The sequence below is a fragment of the Centroberyx affinis genome, unplaced genomic scaffold (assembly GCF_046629955.1).
Source record: "Centroberyx affinis isolate AG114_WGS23_722 - 3 ecotype Tasmania unplaced genomic scaffold, CSIRO-AGI_Caff_v1 ptg002059l_1, whole genome shotgun sequence".
Taxonomy (NCBI): domain Eukaryota; kingdom Metazoa; phylum Chordata; class Actinopteri; order Beryciformes; family Berycidae; genus Centroberyx; species Centroberyx affinis.
The window spans coordinates 79,619-101,917 of NW_027280392.1; the positions used below are offsets into that span (position 1 = coordinate 79,619).

Consider the following 22,299-nt stretch of genomic DNA (forward strand, 5'->3'; position numbering starts at 1 on the left):
ATACCAATTTCCCAAAAAAAAAGATTTTCCTATTTTCCCACCATAAATTAAGTTGTTGTTTTATTTTCATGTCTTCAAAATATTTCTGTTTTTCAATTTATGAGTGTGATTTTTTTTTTTTACTAGCAGTCAAACCATGGGGAGGGGGGGAGGGAGAGAGAGAACGAGAGGGAGAGAGAAACAAATAGTGAGAGAAAGGGATTGCAATATTAATCGTATTAATCTGTTTATTTTACATTCTGAATGCTCTTGCTTGAATTGACTTTGTCGTATTTAGTAACGTATCCTATTCACTATTTACTCTGTTGTTAGATGAATTTTATCTTTTTTAGTTGATTGTTCTTAGACGATTTGGCAATATTGTTCTGACATTCATGCCAATAAAACATGTTGACTTGAATTGAACTGACTTGGGAGAGAGAGAGAGAGAGAGAGAGAGAGAGAGAGAGAGTTTCTCAGGCAAACTGACAAACCTGAAGAGCAACTCGCGGTAATGATCTACTCCTGTAATTACACATCAAAAACATATCAAATACAAAAGCGCTGAGAAAAAAAAAAGGCACTAGGCAACATCCTCTTAGGTGCACCATGCAGTCCTACCTGAGGGTTAACTGATAAAGCCAATCTACTTTATAATAACTTTTCCTCTCTGTTATAATCACAAACAGAAACACGGAATCTGTCATCGAGCCTGCCAAGCCGCTTGAGGGCAAATCAAAAGACTCGAGAGGTCAGGGTGGGAGGGAGGAAAAATCGTTGAAGGGCAAACATTAAGACCAACCCACTTCATGTTGAGTCCTGCCCCGCTCTATTCCCACATCACACTCAAATGTCACTTTGGTGTACGGTGATCGACAGAGCGTGTGTCCTTTTCTGACCGTGGGATAACTGCTGCTGCTGCTTCTTCAGACTTTCACGGGATATTTCCAACTTTTTACAGGTGCGTGTGCTGGTCCCTTTCGAACAAAACAAACCACTGTATTATTCCTATATAACATTCCTATATGGGCATAGTTCGTCTGTGGTGCTCAGTATTTTAACTTTATTTAAACTCCTATAGTATGTCTGTGATATGGCTATAGGTAGGGCTACTAATAGTTGTGTTGTGATATTTATATAGTAGCCTATCCTTCTAAAATACATGATCTAATTACTATAGTTCTTTATTATTTAATATTTCTCTGCTCATTTCTCAAAAACGTTTTGTGCACTAACATTAATTTTCCATTGACTGAAACTTGAAAAGTATGAAATGTAGGCTAATTAATCAGTAAGCTTACAGTGTAGAAACAACAAAATAGATTCACCCAATGCCAGACCTTGGCTGAATGTGGAGAAATTGTGGAGAAATGTGCGTTCAAATGCATAATTGAACAGCAAAGATATAGGGTGTGTATAAATGCTACAAGACCTCTAGGTCATTTCTATTGTGTTACTATTCGTGTCTCATCCAGAAATTGGCCTACACTGACAGACAGTGATTAAAGGAAACTTTAATTTAATTAAAAGCAGTAGCCTAAGTCATTAACTTTGATCACGACTTGAATGTTGTTTTCATGTTTTTTTTTCTGCCATCAGAGGCTCAAGCAAAGTTTTCAGAATCTTTGATCTATTCATCATCACTTTGGTGGCAAATGATCATTTCCACATTGGAGGCTATTTCCCCCTCACTGTCTCATAGTACAGAATTTATTCTCATATGTTGATGAGCCGTCACTGTCTATTTACACATTTTGAGAGGGTTTCTAAAAAATAATTTATTCTCTGTTGCCCGATTTTAATAATTATTGTTCTTATTTTGTATCTACTGTAGCCAAATACTAACTTTACTTTCTCCTTGTTATGCAGGCTGGCTCTCATAGCCTCCTAGTGGATAGTCCAGGGATTGAAAAACAGTGATTTCTCAAAACAGAGATTCTCAAACCATCAACGAAGCAGGATCTCACCAGCATTCATCTGGGGACAGAAGACAAGAAATCCTACACAAAAGAACAAAAGGAAAAGAAACTCATTGTTTTTCCCACGGAATATACTTCACCACTTCTGTCTTTTTTCTCTGATTCCAAAGAAGGCAGAAATAATGCACTACCTAAGGACTATATGACAGCCTATTAGTGGACCTAATTTCAAAAACACATCAGAGAAGGTGAAAGAAGACAGCATCCAGCTCTTACAAATAACAAAAAATGTCGACAGAGACTTCCCATGCTGCCTATGCTGCTGTGGCTCCATCTGTGGTCCCCATCACCCCCTCCACAGGCTACCTGCAAAGGATGTTTCGTGAATACCAGAGCAACGCGGTCATCATGGAGCACTACAACTTCACAGGCAAACTGCAGGAGAACAAGTACAGGGACGGACTCAAACCAGAGGCCATCGCCTTCCTACTGGTCTGCCTGCTCATTGTGCTAGAGAACGCTGTGGTCTTACTGGCTATCTGGAAGAATAAGAAATTCCATCTGCCCATGTACTATTTATTGGGCAACTTGACTCTCTCTGACCTGCTTGCAGGTTTCACCTACATGGTGAATATTGTAACGTCTGGGGCCAACACACTCAAGATGACCCCGGTGCTGTGGTTCCTGAGGGAAGGGGGCGTGTTCATCATGCTCGCCGCCTCTGTCATCAGCTTGCTGGCCATTGCCATCGAGCGTCACGTTACCATGGTGAGGATGAAGCCGTACCAGGGGGCCAAGCAAGGACGGATGTTTGCTCTGATTGGAGCTAGCTGGGTGCTGTCTGTGCTCCTGGGAGTCCTGCCTGTCCTGGGTTGGAACTGTATGGGACAGCTGGAGCAGTGCTCCACCGTCCTCCCGCTCTACGCCAAGAGTTACATCCTCTTCTGCATTACCGTCTTCAGTGCCATCCTGCTGTCCATCGTAGTGCTCTATGTTCGAATCTTCCGTATTGTCAAGTCCAACACCCAGCGCCTCGGTTCAGGTCCACAGCGCAAAGGCCCTAGCCGCAAGTCCCAGAAGTACATGGCCCTGCTGAAGACGGTCACCATAGTGCTGGGAGTCTTCATTGCATGTTGGCTGCCCCTCTTCATCCTCCTGCTGCTGGACTTCTGCTGTCCAGCCAAAAGCTGCCAAGTGCTCTTCAAGGCAGACTATTTCTTGGGCATCGCCATGTTCAACTCCCTTCTCAACCCTATCATCTACACCCTCACCAGCAAGGACATGAGGAGGGCCATCCTCAGACTGCTCTGCCAACACTGCCTACTTACTAAAGATGGACAAGTGAAGAAGATCGGGATGCCCTTCCTGGAGTGCAGCACCAGTAAGACTGACGCAGCCTCTCACAGACTGGAGGGCATAGAGACTACAGTCTCCTCCGGAAACTTCACACCCTCTACTATCAAAGCCATCTACCCCAGGATGTCGAAGACATGACTATGTTGCTCAGTTTGACTCTGTAATGAGAGCAAGTATTCGGACTAAGAGTCGGAGCACCGATGCTCCCAGGTTGCTTCTCTCTAGAGTTGTGTGGCATAATCATGCACTGTAGCTGAGAAAACTACGCCAGGAATGTCCCACTGATGTTGTGCTGACACGATTTTGGCATTATTCTCATGAAACACAAGCTTGGAGTATCTAGCAGTCAGATGTCCAAATCAGGAAGAAACCCCTAAGCTGAAATTTTCCATACCCATTTTCAATAAAATGGTAATCATAAAAAAAAGGAAATTTCCATACTTTATTAGTAGTATAGAAGTTGTTTACTGTTCATACAGTGAAAAATTAGCTCTACATTTGTCTTTCATGGACAATCAAAAAATGTGCAACATGGCCTCTAGTAAAGTCGTTATCAGAGGACTTCCCTTCTGGAAAACCGCCATTTCATTTCATCAGTGTTGGCTTTTGAACGCAGAAACATATCACAAAATCCTATGCAGGAAGTTTCACATAAATGCAGCCAATTATGCTGTACATTTGATAGACTGTGGCCAAAGACCAAAGACAAGACTCATCCTTATCTCCTCTCCTTCTGTAGCACATAATAACATGTTGTTACATACATGGAGCATCCACACCCAAAATCTCCTGCCAAAACCATGTAATTTCTGTCATCTGAACTTTGGTCAGCAGGAATTCTGGGTAGAAGTCCCCTCGACCAAGATCAGAGGCTCAGTGGCCTGGAGACGCACAGAAGACGTCATATGGAGGCTTGTGCTGGTTGGTTTGCACAGCTTTGGAGGTCCCTTCAACATATGTAGCAACAGATGATGAATGATTGAGAGCAATAAAGCTGACAGCTGAGGCTTGTTGACGCCTTCCTGGTTTACTGGACTAGAATACGGCAATCATATGTCAACAATTCGCTGTAGCTTGTGGACAAAAACAAGAGCCTTCAGAACTTTCCTGTTGGAGAAAGTTCAGCTCTTGTGCCATGAAGTGATGTTTATGTATTTTTTCTGTGAACGGTGGCAGATGTAATCTTGTCGCACACAATAGAAATCTGTCAAAACCCGGACCACAGAATGTGTGGGTTTCAATGTACTGCAGAACAATTTGATTATGATAACAGTGGAAAAAAAGGACATGTCGTTTGTTATCATATTGTACATAAATGTAAAGAAAAATTTTCTATTTGTCATATTGCTCCATAGTATACTATGTAAATAAAATGACTATAGTCTCTCTGAGTTTACCAGAGCTGCATTTTGTATAATAAAAACTTAAGTTATGATGCCAGTGTTACATGTGCATTCAAACAATGAATAAACATATGTGAACAATATTGACATTAATGTTTTGTATGATATTCTTTGTGGGAATGAAACATCACCTCAGTAGTAGTTTTCTTTCTCAGTATAGTTTTTAACCATTAATATCTGAAAAAACTAGGCTACTGATTCAAATCTCTCACTGGAAGTCGTCCCTCCCATTCATTGCTGTTAAATAAAACACAATACACAGCATTTTAGCCTGATATTGTAGATATAAATGCCATGCATGCGTAGCCTATTTAATATTGTATACTATTCAAACATGAGTCTTCTCAACAAGACAGACTGATAAAAGGGGAAACAAAGACAAACAGCTCAACCTTTGCTTAACTCAAAACTCTACCTACATGCAAACCACTTGCTAACCACTTGATATGGCATGTGCCTGTGGCCAAGAAAGACAGATGAAACTGCAGAAATGAGCAACAGTTAATGCTTACCGTAAGGAAACCACATTCTCATGAGTGGTTCTGCAAGCGATGATACATGCGAATATGAAACCTTCCAACACCCCATGTTATCCTACCCACTCGTAACCACACGCGCTGCACTGGCAGATCATCATGGTGAAGACTACTTTCCAAAGGACGTTTCAGTTCTCATACACGGGTTTGTCAGGCCAATGGCTGTGGGTAAATATCACTAAGCTAAGAGATAGTTAAGTCACGCAATGCAGAAATGCTTCAATGACACTATACTACTGTGATAGGAGTCAGTACTTCTTTTTCATCATTGAGATATTTGGCTGCAATTTTGTGCTTATTCATCACTATCATGTCCATCATTCCCCTTTAGTGCATTTTGGCAAAACAGTGAGATGAGTTCAATGAAGTGCTTATGGTACATTTTCCGGTATGGATTTCCTATGGCAGTGATGCATCAGCACAAAATGGCACAAAATTAATTATTAATTAATTAAATTCTTAATGATGGAAATCAATGGCAAGAAACAGTCTGAAGTGTTCATTGTTACCACTCTTGAGAGCCAAGTGTGTGTACTATAGCTCACTCCATAAACAACTCTTTCTGCATTGTCTCATCTCAGGGTTTGTGCATATCCAAGGAACCGGTGTATTCATTTGCATTTCCAAACATGCCACGGCATATCGGCGACATCTAGTGGCAGACATCTCACACTGCCTAGCCTATCACAAATAAAGCATCTACAAAGTGAAAGAGTTCTGATGAATCCACGCCGCTGGAATACATTACCAAAACAACCACCAGACACAATGCTGTGAGATATTTAATTACTTTTTATAAAAACAATAAAAACACTATATAGAACATATAAAAGCAAGACAAAAAATTTACATGACAAACAAAAAAACATGTACACCACAAACACATTCTCGACATCCGTCTCCACATCCGGCACCATCCTTCATCTACCACTCAGTGCTGACAAAGCTCCACAGCTGGTCGCTGATATCAGTCCGAGTTCGCACAGCGGTGTCGATGTTGATGGGAGTGGCTAGATCTGCACCATAGTGCACTGCAAGAGGAAAACCAGAGACAAAACAAACATTAACAACTTGTGGCAACATATAAGCACTTCAGCTGTCACAAAAAATACCTGTTATGATAGTGACAAAATACTGATGAAAGGTCAGTACCTCCTTTCAAAATGTGTGGCTCTGTGTCATGTTCCCACTTGATCTTGGTTACTTTGTAGTACAGCTGAGCAACGTATCTGTTGGGGAAGAAAAACAAATAATCAGGAAATACACCACAAGTATATTTACCACCCAGCCCATCCAAAATGCAGCACCACCCATCTGAGGGCAGCGGAGGACTGAAATGAACTTATAATGGGAAAGGGAGAGCTCAAACCTTTTGTGTGTAAAACTTTTGATTTCTTAAGTGTTCATGATTTGTTTCTACATATTGTCATGCACAATCATTTCTCATTGAAATAACATGAGTCTAGTCCAGTGTTTTTCAAAGCCAGGTCCTCTAAATATGCTACTTTCTAGGAAAGGAAAAGCAACAGGTATTAATTTTTTGGCATGTATTGCTAAACACGTACATTCAGACATGGGGAATTAGCTAGACGGTAAAGAAAAAATAAGTCATTTTTCACTTAATCTTCCCACTGAGCAATTTTACGTTGATTAGACGTCTAAAACACGTCTAAATGGCCCATAGCCATCTAGGCTAAATTAAGTTTAAATGGGGTTGAAAAGTGAAAGTTTATTAGATGTCTATACATAGACAAAATTATCCTAGGCTATATGAGAGCTACGCATAGACGCAATGTTGAAATTACTTCTTGTGCTCAGATAATTATCTTGTAGGCTAGTCTACAGGACACGACTTCTCTGGTGCATATTTTTGGTATTTACAAATGTTTATTCATTGTAATAATGTATTTACTGCTTGGTCTAAATAGGTCTATACATAGCCGTAATCATCCTGGGCTATATGAGAGCTAAAGCATAGACGCAACGTTGAAATCACGTCTTTTGCTCAGTGGGTTGTCTTTAAAGACACAACCCCAGCAAGCTAGTTCCTGGGACAAAATGATGGAGAAAGTAATCCTAACTGAACATCTGTGTAACTCACATTGCTGAAGGGATGACCTCGGTGGTGTCTTCATCCACCTCCTGCTGCAGGGTCTGAAGCTCGTGTTCAGTGTTTCTCAGATTCTCAAACTCCCTCTGCAGGAACCTGGAGGAGAGTTAAGGCTGCCAACAAAGATTTCTACCCTCTTGGTAGCTTTACCCCAAATCTCTCCTGATTTGGGGTAAATGTTTAATCCACCAGGGAGGAATATGGGTTATGGGTTGCAGTAATAGAAGAAGTTTTCTGTTTTGTTAGTTTATAATCACATATCTGAGCAATTAGAGGTTTTCAGGCAGTGTATTGTCATTTGAGGGGCTGAAACTGCACAGTTCAAGTTCATTTATTTACATAGCCCTTCATCACAAGTATGTCTCAAAGGAGAAAGAGCATACCTAGGTCTACATGGTCAACAGTCAACTATAGAACAGAATGATGTAACATAAACAAGGAAGCAAAACAAAAAACACCACACACAATAGCAGGTTTTACCAAGACATAGCAAGCCTACCTATCCTACATATCCTAACCTACCTGACACCACCAGCCTTAGATCCTTGATGCATGCAAATAAAAACTCCTGAGAAAACCATATTAGGAGACAATGGAAGAAACCTTGGGTGAGCGTGCAACAGGTGCACAGTACACTTCACTTCAGATAGGACAAGTGAGGAGCCTCACCTCCAGTCATCTACCTGCCTGTCTAGGTTTCTCACATGGTCATATTTAATAGCTGTATGAAGGGTTAAGCATCCGGCTGTTCGGCCCTACATGGGTTAGGATGTCAGGTGAAAAGGTTTGTCCAGCAAGGCCAGAAAGGATTTATTTGTTTGTTCATCTACTATACCATGTTGGTTTTACTGGTCATCTTAATACCCTTGATTCATGCTTATCTCCTTCTGTAAGGTCAATAATAATAATTAATATTAAGTTCTTATAAGAAATCGTTTTGGTGAAAATTTGAATGTTTTTCAGTACTGGTGGATGAGAAACAAACATGCACGCACGCACACACACACACACACACCAGGGAGGCTGTGTGCAAAATTCCTCTGTTCAATCTACTCAAACAATGATGGGGGCTTGATGTTTTTTCTCAGTTGTGAGTATATATCAGAGAAGGGTTATTATTGATATTTCGATATGCAAGCTCAGTATCTTTGTTCAGGAACTAAGGCAGACAGGTGTCCGCACAGAAAGTGCATGCACTGTGTCATAGGCACAATAAATCATGATTGTTATAGTTCAGTAATACGCTTTCAGTGATTGACAGCATCTTTCATTTTTCTAAACTACATCAGTTTACCACCTGAAATTAACCTAAAACAAAAACTTAATTGCACAGCTGTTGAGTGGGCCACCCAAATATAAATCATCATATGGGACACCCTGCATGCACAGAATATGTATAAAAGATACTGTAATTCGGAGTCAGTGATCTGGCTCCTGGCTGTGTACTGCCTCAGCTGCTCCTCCAGGTTCTCCAGCTCCCTCTCCCCTTGGTTCTTCTGCTCCTCCATGTCCAGCAACCTCTGGCCCACACTTTCCTCCGTCTGAGCCACATCTGTGGAGGAAGGAGAGAGAGATGATGAGGGGGTAAGAGACCAGGAGAACCTTAATGCAAAAGATTATAGTGACCAGGTGCGGGTCCACATGTCCAATTCAGAATCACTGTTATTCAAGTGCAATTGGCGCGTAAGAAATGTGCCCTGGCTAATTGGTGCTGACACTTTACAACCACACAGGATTGACACACTAGGTGCAATAAATAACATGACCTCATACATAGTGCAGATGAGACGCACTGTATAACACCAATTCACAACAAAGCCAAAGAAAAGTCCAATGTAGCAGCAACGGCATAGTTGGTAAAAGCTCTTAGGGGCGTAGTGAGTGTCTGGTAGTGTGACAGTCAGTGTATAGGATCACAATTCAGAGTAGGTTGAAATTGATAGGAGCGGTTTGAGAATGCTACATCATGTTCACTAGTAGGACGTTGTATTTTTATAAAGCATTGAGGGTAGGGAAGGGACAGGGACATATAATAACAAAAGGAAAGAAAACAATAGACAAATACTGAATCGCTTACCTTGTAAAATCTGTGTCACTATCTTCTTGGTTTCTACATGTCGATCAAAAAAGGCCTGCTGCTCATCTCTCACGAGCCTCAGCTGATTCTCAGGTTTGCTGCTGTTGATGAAGTGGACCAGCGCCTCCATCGTCTCCTCCAGTTCTTGAAAATTATGAGCTTGAGCCATTGTGGTGACACCGGCAGCTACAGAAGCACACAACACGGCAAATTAAGATCAAGATACTGTATTTGTATCGCTGTTACTGAGCGGCCATCGCTATGCCTCACATATTAACAACAATGAACAGCCACAAAATCAGCGAAGTCCCTCTCTCGCAGTTTAACACAATAGCATTCAACTTGACAATCAAAGCAAGTTAGGCAACACGTTGCTATAGCCAATGAATTAACGTTATTACTGTACTAACTAAGTTATCTACATAAAACTACCGCTGTGCTTCGTTATCCTGTCTATAAACTCGCAGTGACACGGCTAGCGTTAGCTTCGTGGCTAGCAACACTAAGTTATAACATAACGTTACATCCTGAAAACTTTCACACAACTCGAGTTATATGCAATGTTTCCAGCAACCAGTGGCGACTGTTTATGGAAGAAACAACCTAAATTTCCTTCAATATCAGGCAGAATACAACATACCAGATAACTAAATCGGCGAACTATTATTTTCCGTGATTCAAAATTTGACCCGCAGCGCGCCTCAACGTCACATCCGGTGTCGTTTATCATTCAAAAAGACCAACGTGTTATTTCGATTGTGAAATAAAAAAAACAACCCCATGGTTTAAAATATAATTAGTGAGTCAACTGAAAAAGTATGATAATCGTATGAAATAATATTTCCTCGATTAGTCATTAATTACTCATTTTTTATGAGTCTGTATCTTATCTATAGCTAGAATAAAAAATATATATATATTCTAGCTTTATAAGATATTAAAACGTTATATTTTGGTCGTAAAAATTAATGGCACAGTGAGAACAGATATCTGGAGGTCCAACTTTTGTATTTAACGTATTTTTTACAGATCAACTCCAGTGAATTCAACTCTTTCATGTTGAAGCAAGCCAATCCAACTGCTTTCAGTGAGCCCACACAACTCCCTCAGGAGATGTACGTCCCTGGTTTATTTCTTGGCTGATACCATGCCTCTCTGGCATGGAAAGATGGCACTGAACATACTTTCAGATGTGGGTTAAACATCAATTAAGTGAGAGTACTTTGTGTTAACAGAAAATACCTGAGGAAATGAGTCCAGGGCACCATACTGTGATAGGCACTATGAAGCAGCCTATCACTGACAGTAAATTTGGTCAAGAATAGAATGTCTAAAAATACACAGAAAACAACATCTCAGGTCTCCATACAGCATCACTTCCTCAACTGCTCTGTTTTGTGGACTGGCAACAAAATGAAAACCAGTTAGGTTTATTTGAACCATGAAACCAAAGTACAACCAAACTAAAATGCTTATTGTTGTGGATAATTTGTGAAATTCAAGTGTATGCAAGAAGAATGCAGTGGACCCCATAATATGTGGCCTATAGAGGAGAAAATAATGTTATATCAATCACTAAATGAGTGTGAGCATATGAACACTTGTAGGCACCCATTCAGAGTTTATGGATGTAGCTATGCCACTGTCCAAAAATGTTTCTTAATTTCTGTTAAAATCTCTGTGGTTTCAAAGAGCCAACGCTGCATCATACAACAGTGGAAAAGTGAAACATTGAAAGTGAAAAGTTATTTTCCAGGTCTATATGCACAGAAAGTAATGAGCGGCTCAGTGTCACTGTCCATCACTCCTTGTTCTTCTGCTTTTCTTTCTTCTCCTGCACTTTTCGTTTCTGTCTGCCAAGCTGTCTGAAGTAAAGTCTCTTGGGGTTCAGTCCGTAGGCCTTAAGTCTCTGTCTGCTGAACTCTCGGCCACCCATTTTCACCCTGACGGGTCCTGATATGAGGCGTCCGCCTGGATGCTTGTGTTTCTTCTTGGGCCATTTTGGCCTTTCAGTCCTGTTCTTGACCTCCTCAGCTTTATCTGCCGTCTTCTCAGCAGCAATAACCGTCTGAGTTTCCTCTTCCAGTTTCATCTTCTTTTTCTTGGGTATCAGGAACGCTTCCTCTTCTTCTGCACTGCCCCCTGCCTCTCTAAGCTCTTGGGCTGGTGCTTCTTCTGTTGAGTCCATACTGGAGGCCGCCTCACCCTCTTCTGCTCCTCTGCCTTGCTTCTCAGCATTCTTCAGACGATCTCTTCTCTTCTTCCCCACCTTGTTCTTGGCCTCCGCCGCCTCTTTGTCCTCCCTGTAGTACAAAATTCATTGAATAATTAACCTTAGTGTTGCTACAGTAATGCTGGATTTAATAACGAGGGTGTCTGATCAGTATGTGCTTTGGCCAATACTCACTCAGAATATACAGAGCTTAGAACTTCTCTCTTCTTGTTTTCATTCTGTGCCTTGATTTTATAGTTCTTCAAATCACTCATCTCTTCCTTGTCAGACCTGAAAGAACGAGAGAGAATGCTGAAAGTGTAATCACCTACCGCAGACCACAGAACAGGTATACAGTATATCTATATAATTACAGAGTGTAACTATTTTTACATGGAGGGACAGAGTCAGTACCTGAACATGCAGGTCTTCTTCAGAGAGCACCATCGGTTCAGTTCCTTCTCATCAGCATTTAGAATCTTAGGAGAGAAACAATGTCTACCATTAGATCAAACCAAATAAAACATGTCTTTCTGCAACAGTTTCAGCACGTTCCTGGAACATCCAGGTGGACTTTAATATCTGTTCTGAATATTTAACAAAAATTAGCAACTATAAATCACTATGTATACTGAACACAGCCAATTCATTGAGACGTTTTGCATTTGCTGCTGCTGCATCCAATCGCTCCCTGGTCTGCTCAGAGAGAAGATTAATTTGAGATCATTCACTGGTCAGAGCCATCCCCGGAAGGCAGCAATACCAGCTCAGACACATCAAGGCTCATCAGTGCAGGACTTGGGAATTGCAGCATTTTAACCAACAATCAACTAGGCCTAAAATGTCCAGTCTTCTAATTCGTTTTAACCATCTGCTGAATTATGCTGCACTTGGACATCAAGTCAGCAGATGTGCCACGCTACGCACACCAGCATTCCCACCTCATCAGTGGTCAGGCCGAAGTCGTTGGGCAGGACCTGCCTGTAGCGGAACCTGCAAGGGAGGTCGTCGATGATGTCCTCAAAGTCCAGCTTGTAGTACTCATCCAAGTACTGCTCAAAGCTTTTCTCCTCTGAAATGCAAACAGCCTTCAGTTATATAAATGCATAATCAATGTCAAATCATGTTTCTGCCAAATCTGTCACCTTCAACACAAATTATGCTGAATACATAATATAGTTACATCTCACTAAGCTACTATACAAGTTCAATATTCTGACCTTACAGTCATTCAAACTGCAAGTGGGAAGTGCAAGACAAAGCTCTCCTATTGCTCTGACAAACTTGAATGGATGACGAGAGGATTATAGACACTTACGAGGATCAAACACAGGCTTGTTTTGGGTGATGACCTCAGCAAAGTGAGACTTCTTTCTCTTCTTTCCCATTTGTGGGATATCCTCTTTCTTCATCTTCTTCCTCTCCTTTTTCTTCTTCTTCTTGGAGGCAGTCTGCTGGCTGGGATCATAGTCTGCATCCATCTATTTCAATAGAATGAACTCCGGTAAGCAACTTTCTCTTTACGCCCACCAACGTATCAACAGAGGAGGTTGTCCAGCCTGTTATAGCAACATATAGGTGACCACCTCTGAATAAACCAGGATAAAATTATTTTCTTTGTCAAAGTGAGTCGACTCACAATGAAGTTTGCGTCTTCACAGTTGGGCTCCTGGCCCTCATACTCCTCTCCATCATATTCTTCTTCCTCACCACCATACTCCTCCTCTCCTCCCTCTCCTGTCCATTTGTCCCAGTTCCAATGCTCTGTTGAACACACAAGAAGCCAGAAGTCATATCTTGTTAGAGTGCATAATACACTGACATGATGATTAATATAATTGAGCGTAGTTCTAGTTACATTCTTGTCAGCCATGAGCAAATTGGCAAATATCAAACAAGATACTTATCAAATACTACTTGATAAGTATTTTCTAAAATGAGTCACGGACATAGACAGCAGCTCTAATCTTTTAGCAACATCTTTTATTGAGACAGCAAAGGGTTTGGAGTACAAATATGTTAAATGTCATTAGTTTACAGCTTTGCAAATATAACCAGGTGAAACTATGTTTGACCATTGACCAAACCTACCTATTGAAGATACTGCTTCATCAGATAATCAACCAAATGTTCTACAATCAATAGAATATATAAAACCCAAAATGATTGCCCTATCTCAACTACTCCACAACTACTGTGAGGAATGAGAACACAAGCATCTAATCCAATCCAAGTTTATCTACGTAACCCTACTCATGATTCCTTGCAAACATCAAGTATATGGAATTAAGGGCTTTTTATTTTTCAGGAATTCATGCAAATAAAATGGCAACATGGTACAATTATAGTTTTACTTACACATTACCATCTTAACACCCCATGAAACTGATTCCTCTAGAGAAAGAGAGGTATATAAAGCTTGCACATCATACTAAATTGAACTATGGGTTTCTATATCACTGACTAATATATAATTGATTGAGCATATAATTGTCAAGTAGTCAATCAGTGCCATCTGCAGGCCAGTAGGGATTACCACCACAGGATCAAACACATGGGAGTAATGAACAGGGCGATCAGCTGGCCTCTAAAGATTACCATAAATTTGTCGCACTGCTGCCTTTAGTTGCCACAAGCTTTAGACAAACTTTACAACGGACAGTGCTTCGCTCGACGTCGGACGTTGCAAAACCGAACCACTTCCAAACAAGCTCCTCACTTGTAGAAGCACGTGCTGCCATCTTGATACTGTGTCTGAGGGGAAATCTCGGTCGGCGTTGTAATCAACTGCGGAAGCTCAGGGAAGCGGTGGGGCTTGATTGACAGAGAGTGATCCGTACCGTATTTACCCAGGTTAAAGTGAATCTCGATTTTCATTTTTACACATCGTCCTAAACCATAAATTCAAATTAATTGATAAAATCAATTTATCGCCCAGCCCTAGTAACATGTAGATAAAAACAGGAGCTTACCCTCAAGTTCTTCGTCGTCATCAAACTGAGGCTTCTCTCCTTCTTCTCCTCCATAGTAATCTTCTCCAAAGAATTTCTGCAAATAGGAAAATGACAACAAAGATGCTGAAAAACCAACACCCACTTGCTGTATTACATTATTTGTGTGTGTCTGTGTGTGTATGTGTGTGTGTGTGTGTGTGTGTGTGTGTGTGTACATAAACCCACGCACCTGCATGAGCTGCTCGTGTTGCTGAGGGTCAAAATCTCCCTCCAGGTCAGCCTGACTGAAGGCAAGCTGCTCGTTGCCAGTCAGCTCCTGAAGCCTCTTTAGCTTCTCCATGATCTCATTCCGCTTCAGGTTCTTCAGCTGCTTCAGCTGCTCTTGCTTCTGCTCTTTCTCCTGAAATGGTTCGCAGAAAGTGAGCAGGTGAAGAAGAGAGAGAAGAGATAGGGTTATGTTAGCTACTGGATAAAGGCATCTGAATATTTGACACTGAAAAGCTGAGAGGTGGAATAGTAAAAGTGGAAGGGGTTTTACGGGCATGGCTAGAGGAAAACACATTTTCAAGGGACACACAGACCTTTTGCTTCCTCTCCTTCACTTCCTCCCGCTTTTGTTTTCTCCGTTCATCTTTTGAGCGGACAGAGGTGGCGATGTTGCGGGGATAGGTCTTGATCTGCTGAGCATCCGGCTCCTCGAAACGGAAGTTGTAGCTTCTCTCAAAGTCCTCCTGGCGCTCCAAGAAAGATTCCCCTTCCTCTTCCGAATCCTCCACATCATCCTGGACTACTTCGTCATAGGTAGGGATCCTTGAAACATCGGCGGTCAGGAACAATTAGTGTACAACCAAGCTGCATATCTCTATATGGCTGTATATGAATGGTCTACATTTCTATCACTTCACAGCTCTCACTGACAGACAACATAAAATCTAGTCAAAATCCAGACACTTAGGCAACTTACCGGTCGTCGTCTTCATCGTCATCATCCAGGTAGCCCTTGTTAAGGACAAAGTCCCTCAGAAAACGCTCCTTCTCATCCAACTCTGGGTCATTCCAGTAGTCCCTCAGGTACTTCTGCCTCAACACAAACATGTCCCATTAGTAAGATGTCATTGGGCAAAACAAAGGCTCCATTTTCAGCCCCTTTTTATATACTCTCCCAAATCTCTTCCCTTTGTTTCTTACCGCACAACACACTCACCATGTCCTGCACCTCCTCCGGACCCTCTAGCTCTGCCTGGCCTTTCAGCCAATCCACATAATCCTCCTCTTCTTTATCCTGTAGACAGATGTAGATTACACAGTGACAAAGGTTAAATATGTAGCAATATGGTCTGTAGCAAAGAAGCTGCTTTTATAGAATCTCGATTTCAAGATGATGAGCCATTTGTTAAAAGCTTTAACATGTTGTCCATCAATTCTGACCTTCTCCTCCTGTGTTTTGGTCCTCCTGGTCAGCAGCTGGGACTCTCCCTCTGCCTCGCTGCCTTCCTCGTCACTGTCCTGGACGAACTTACGGAAGCTGGAGAAAGGTTTCGTTTTTGGTAAGTGGCAAATAGACTGCAAGTAATATTCAGGGGTCCCACTTGGACAGCAAATTCAAGGACTTTTCAGTGACTTTCAAGGTCTTGTTTGGTGCAATTCAAGGACTCCAAATGGTCATTTTTTGAGGCAAGACATGACACTGGTCAGAATGAAACTCATACAGCTTCATGGTAAATTCCTGGATATTAAACCTGGGAAGTGTTGCTCCAAAGAGCTGAGGCATACTGATGAATTTGGTAGCTATATTTGAATAAATATTAGGTACTTTTCAAAAACTTTCAGGACCTTATTTTATTTTTCACAAATCCACAAACGTTCAAGGATTTTCAAAGCCCATGGTCATATAGTATTCCACCCTAGATTGTCCGGGCCTTACCTTGTTTTCAGATCCCTCTGCTCCTGAATGTAACTAGGAGATGCAGCTCTCTTTAAAAGAAAAGAATGACGATTAATAAAATGGCTGTCATTATATAGCATCTACAAATTCCTAAAGAAATGACATTATTTTGTAACACAGCATACCTCTCTTCTCCTGGCAGCCTCTTCATCATCACTGTCCTCGTCATCATCTTCATATTTACTGTTAATAAGAAATCATCAGACAACTTGTTGTGGTGCGGTCAAATATTGTAAAAGCTTGCACGAGAGCAGCTCACTCACCCTTCCCTCTCCAAGATGACTTTACGCTCATAGTCCTTCAGATACATGGGCTTAACTGCTGTCTTTGAGGTGGAGGGCTTGGCGTCACTGGTGGACGCATCTGGATGCAACAGATTGAGATGATTTATTTACAAAAACAGATGTATATCAAAGAAATAAGTTGTCGAAAGCAATGATGGTTATGCTTGACAATACCTTCTTCAGAGTAGAACTTGGCATCTGTCTGATAAATTTTAGGGTCTTTCTTCTTTAGCAGTGACAGTGTTCTGTAGAAGTCTCTCTCCAGTTTAGGGTCGAGTTCCTAAGGGAAAATAAAGATAACAGTCAGACAACTACAAGCCTAACTGTACATCATTGGTACAGTTATTGGCTGATGTACCGTTGGGTGAAGTTAACTAGAGATTGTGGAAAGTGAAAAAGCCTTTGATGCTCACCACTTCACTGTCATCAGAGCTGGAGTCAGACGACCCAGATTCACTCTCATTAGCTTGGTGTCCATATCGGTCCTTCACTGTACAGTAACACAGGGCACAGCATTGTTAACTCCCTATTGTTTGTGCAACGAGGAAACTCTTCAAATTATACTCACAAATGAGACCGCGACGTGCAAAACACGTGCCGTTTACCTCCTATGAAGCAGCTAACTTAACGTGCTCTACAGAGCCACACTCTGGGTCGCTAGCCCGTTAGTTTAGCTAGCTACGTTAGCTTGCAAACACACTTACGCCTTTGTAACTCTTCTTTTTGTCGGTATTTGTCATATTTCTCCGCAAACTTGGAGTTGATTTTCAATTCCGATTTGTCTGACATGGCTTCATTAAAACAGCTCGCTTTAATTAAACTGAAAACTACACACAAACCAAGAGAAGTTCTTGTAGCTACCTCAGCATGTGAAAAGCTGAACCATGTGGTTTCCGGTACTCAGTTCAACGGTTACGCCATTTCTCCTTTAGGGGGCGCACTTATACTATTTTTCTGGAGGGGGGGGGGGGGGGGGGGGAGAAAAAGAAAAAATTCTCTACATCCTTTTGACCCATTCATTGTTTTAGAAATAATAATCTACATTATTATTTCGGTCTATTTTGTCAATAATAGGCAGTTTTTTAAGGCAATGTTAGTGAGCTCATTGCTCATATGAAAATGCAGAAAATGATGTAAAAGTGATAGCTGAAAATATATCTACATGTAGGTGTTGAAGTCCTCCACACTGTAAAACATTCAGTTCTTATTATGCTTGAGGCTGTTTATTTCTAAGTCCATGCCTACATGTTGAATTTTATTTAGGTCTACCTCAAATGCCAACATCAGCCTAATATTGACACACAAAGCTCTCTATCAGTAGTTGCCAGTCAGTCTCCTATAGGATATGTAAATACAATATCCCACCAAAAGCAAACAATACTCCTGATGAGAAAGAGGCTGCTGAATCACTAACAGAGCCAGCTTTGCCTTCCCCAGATAGAGGATGCGTACTTGGTATTGGAAGACCCATTGTGTTATTCTGCTGGTTGCTGGTTATAAGAATATGGAGATTGGCACCTGGCTTCACACAAATGGGATGATAACATAATGGAAAAGTGTGTGTTCATCACTGTAACCCTCCATGTCTTTTTTTAAAATGCTCCCATCATACCAGGCATACCTTTCCCTTCCCTTCCCTCCCTGCTGAATTTACTCTCTTTGTTCCTGGGACTTGCCATGGCGCAGCGCTCTCTTATCCACTCACACACGTGCCTTTCACAGGCACACACGTATGCACACACACACAGAGACACACACATTTTGAAGTGGTGATGTGCTTGTTCTGTCTTGTTTTTGGTGTGTATCTATGTCTTTTGTTGCGCTGTAAAGCACTTTGTGATTAACCTGTTCCACTGAAAGAGCATCAGAAATTAAATAGGCTTGACTGTCATGACTCAGCCATGACTTATGGCAGTATGAATATAAGACAAAGAGATCAGGATTGTCTTCTGGATCAGAATAAGACAACTCATGCATAGCCATCTAATCAGGTAAATAAAAGGCTTTGGCCTCAGTCAGGGACTTCTGTTTGGTAAGGCAGATGCTTGGTAATCCATGCCTCACACTAAATATTTATCATCCACAGGTGGCTCTGGGTGTATGGCATATGAAAAAGCAAATGTAAGGTGCAAAACAGGTGTGTGTAAGGTGATCTATCCAGCCCATCCCATGTCCCTCATCTGCTCCCCTAAATGAAACTGTTGTGGGAAATGTAAATAAGAAGGCCAAGCCTAGAGTGGTCAAAGACCAGTCCAGCTCTTTTCTTCTGCTGTGATGTTTATGACAAATTAGGATATGGGAGATTATGATGTTGCCATTATAATACGAGATAGCTTGGGAAGTAGCACATGTGGTGTGCAAATATATATTTGACTTAAACTGTTGCTGGATTTATGGCTCTTAAAGGGCCTATATTACTTATATTACTTCTCATGAATTTGTTTTCAAATGAAGAACTATGCCTCAGGATAGGAATAATGTGTTTTGTAATGTTTTTCAAATAACCATATCAATAGGGTATTTCTTGAATGAATTCAGAGAGTAACTTCAGACAATATTTCGGACCCTATTTTGCAGACAGTTCTAATTGAAATCACGCAGACCTGCAGCATGGAGGCTTTCCAGAGGGTGTGTCAATTCAAATGCTTCAAACCCCACTGACTGGAATTGGATTTAAACAGTTGTTTCAGCAGGAGTGCCAAACAAAACTACATCCCAGTTGTGATGCGTTAACAGGAGATAATCTGAAACTGTGAATCTGAAAAAAAGAATGGATTTTTGAGAATGTAAGAACAGTAAAATTAGACCCTTAGAACAAATTTTGACCATATAAGTTTGACTATATTTTCCTCAAACAACCCTGATGTAATAGCCTTACCAATGGAAACACACATGAGTCAAACTGCTGGCTGGTGTGTGGTGTGTGTGCTTCCCACAGTGGGCCGGTCTCTCTCCACATCTCCAACAAAACATCATCACTCTGGGCAAAGGTCAATGATGGACCATGGACCCAACTGGTAGTCTTTGTTTATGCAGGCTCAGGTGTAACGCCGCTCACAGCAGGGCCTTATCTTTTGCCTTATCTTTGAGGAGCATATATCTTAAACAACGGGTGGAATTTATGGGAACTTGCTCAGAAATACTCAGAAATGGGGAAAATGCCTCAGAACTTGCAATATTTTTGCATGATTGTACAAAATGGGATTCCCTGTTCTGTGTGTATGCTGTGTGCCATGTTGTTATTATAGCCTGTTATTCAAAGTCAAAATTAAAACTTGAAACAAAATACCATATTAACTATACATATCTGAAAAAACATGTTGATGCCCATTATCCTCATGCAAAGGAATAGTCAATTTCAGTTAACAAACAAGTGAAAAGAAAACAATATTTCACTCAATACTGTGCTGCAGTCAGAAAGGTGTACAATATATTTACCAGACTGGATGTTCTGACTTTCTACCAGACTGATAACACGTGTTCAATTCATCCCTGGAAGTAACTGGAATGGCCCAGCTGTGCGTGACCCTTAGTTGATATATCAATGATTAATGATGTCACAGGATTCAGATCAACGCTTTCTTTGAAAATCAGGGCTTTTCTGCTGCCTCATGCCAAAAACAAAAAATATAGCATAGTAAGGTCATCCTTTATTAACTAGCATGTATTTCTCTTTTCTGCTGAGGGAGATCTGAAAGTCAGCCTGAGAGGGATTTTGACGATCTGTCTGCTTATCTGCATGTTTACCTACACATGTGTATCTATAGATGTGTGTCAGTGTATCTTTTCCTACGTTATAAACTTACACTTCCGCCCCCCCGCAGCCTTGAACTTTGCCTGCATAGTCAGAGAGCCTCGTTGGGGGGTTTGACTGCAGATCCACAGGGTCAGAGAGCTGTTTTTTCTCCCTCTCTCCCCTGATAGCTGACGTGGCGCGCTCCCACAGCTGCCAGGAAACGTGAGTTTGGATCACATCTGATTAAACCTCACGTTGAATATGGATTCCCTTTCAAAGATGTTTTTTCCCCCAGTTGTTTTTCCAGTATCGCACAGATCTGAAGAGCAAGGAAAAATGCAGTCCTACTGTATGACATCATCAAACTGTATTGCTTGGGATGGTTGAGAAAAAAAATCTTATGTTTTTATGGTATGGGCACACAAATGTCCATGAAGGTTTCTTTCAATAATCTCACACAAGGGAATTCAGTGATGTCACAGAATTTCATTTTCCTAAATTTTAAGAGGTAATAACCCATACCTCATTAAACTAAATTACTCAGCAATTAAATTCCTGAGCAATTACTGAGTTAAAGTGTGTGAGAAAGATGTTAGTGTGTACAACAACATCATATTTAACCATTTCTATATTATATTTGAGATTTTGTTATGTAGAGGCATTAGTTTACGTAGAAAAACACATAAACTTCTCACAAACATGTCTGTCAAGCTGACTACATTCATAACTTTTCTCTCTACTATCAGCTTGTACATATACAAAAAGGTTCAATAACCTCTCAAAACCTTAGAGTTGGTTTATAAAGAGCATGTCACCTCACAAGTCACTATGAATGAGATTATATGACGCACACAGTGTTTTCCTCCTCGTTGTGATGTCACCGTGTTTGGCAGTTTCTAAGAAGCTGTTTTGCTTCTGAAGTGCAAAACTAAAAAACACATGTGCATCTGATGAGCCATGTTGAATGAGGCTTTACTGTGTCTGCTGTGTTGTTATTGCCTCCAGTTGGGACGTCACCATGTTTGGGGCTTTCTAAGAAGTGGCTCTTGTTCTCCATAGAAAAACTACAAAAACACGAGGCTCCAGGAGAAAAAAAAACTCCTCATCACGTTTTTTCTCCTCAGTGGTAGAGCCGTGCCTGCATACCGAACCTATTAAACAGGGGGATACGCTGCTGTCCATTATTTACAGCCTTTCATCTGCCACATACCTTAACCACCGTTTCAATCGCCTCATCTAGTACTTATGATCCTGCCATGTAGAGGGAAGACTGACTCACCCAGTGAGACATATGGCTGCCAAATGTATGAAAATAAAGCACCCTGAATAGTAAAGAAGTGATTTCACATTTCTGAAAAGTATCACAATAAAGCAGGATCATTTTTCATGTAGTATGGTTTCACTTGAGGTGACTATGTGCCAGAAATGAGTTATGCTAAATTGAAATTAATACCAAAGTTCAGTTCAAATGAAATGGTTCACACATTTCTTACAATGCACATCTACATACAGTATCTCCTCTCATTTGTTACACTGTATATTGCATTCATTCATTCTTTTTACTCTGCTGATTCCTATTCAGGTCTGGAGCCTGTCCCGGCACAGACGGACTATCAATCACACCTGACTCGCATGTTTTTGGAATGTGGGAGGAAACACACGTGAACAGGAGGAAAACACGCAACCTCCAGGGTCGGGAATTGAGCCTGGGACCTTATTGCTATGAGGCAACAGTGTTTAACACTGAGCCACCCTGCTGCATGCATATATTGATATTTTTTATATATT

At 41.1% G+C, this 22,299-nt stretch overlaps 3 protein-coding genes and 1 non-coding gene across 4 annotated transcripts; 1 reads left to right on the top strand and 3 right to left on the bottom strand.

Annotated features, from left to right (window-relative positions):
* Positions 1 to 810: 810 nt before the first annotated feature.
* On the top strand, positions 811 to 4,729 carry s1pr5a (sphingosine-1-phosphate receptor 5a). The gene is made up of 2 exons (XM_071531246.1): positions 811 to 940; positions 1,849 to 4,729. The coding sequence occupies exon 2, from the start codon at positions 2,187 to 2,189 to the stop codon at positions 3,390 to 3,392; it is 1,206 nt and encodes a 401-aa protein (XP_071387347.1). The 5' UTR covers positions 811 to 940; positions 1,849 to 2,186; the 3' UTR covers positions 3,393 to 4,729.
* A 1,244-nt stretch (positions 4,730 to 5,973) lies between these two features.
* Positions 5,974 to 10,107, bottom strand: spc24 (SPC24 component of NDC80 kinetochore complex). The gene is made up of 6 exons (XM_071531247.1): positions 10,021 to 10,107; positions 9,381 to 9,566; positions 8,711 to 8,855; positions 7,295 to 7,399; positions 6,346 to 6,422; positions 5,974 to 6,224 (listed from the first exon to the last, which is right to left on the bottom strand). The coding sequence occupies exons 2-6, from the start codon at positions 9,547 to 9,549 to the stop codon at positions 6,118 to 6,120; spliced, it is 603 nt and encodes a 200-aa protein (XP_071387348.1). The 5' UTR covers positions 9,550 to 9,566; positions 10,021 to 10,107; the 3' UTR covers positions 5,974 to 6,117.
* Positions 10,108 to 10,419: 312 nt separating this feature from the next.
* On the bottom strand, positions 10,420 to 17,647 carry kri1 (KRI1 homolog). The gene is made up of 18 exons (XM_071531243.1): positions 17,480 to 17,647; positions 17,189 to 17,265; positions 16,950 to 17,055; positions 16,755 to 16,854; positions 16,617 to 16,674; positions 16,471 to 16,520; positions 15,975 to 16,071; positions 15,751 to 15,828; positions 15,511 to 15,623; positions 15,128 to 15,356; positions 14,776 to 14,946; positions 14,565 to 14,640; positions 13,232 to 13,356; positions 12,911 to 13,073; positions 12,534 to 12,664; positions 12,007 to 12,071; positions 11,788 to 11,883; positions 10,420 to 11,683 (listed from the first exon to the last, which is right to left on the bottom strand). Exons 1-18 carry the CDS (start codon positions 17,562 to 17,564, stop codon positions 11,182 to 11,184), a joined length of 2,322 nt encoding a protein of 773 aa, XP_071387344.1. The 5' UTR covers positions 17,565 to 17,647; the 3' UTR covers positions 10,420 to 11,181.
* On the bottom strand, positions 12,289 to 12,387 carry LOC139654209 (Z30 small nucleolar RNA). The gene has a single exon (XR_011696015.1). It is a non-coding gene; the product is annotated as a Z30 small nucleolar RNA (small nucleolar RNA).
* Positions 17,648 to 22,299: the final 4,652 nt, after the last annotated feature.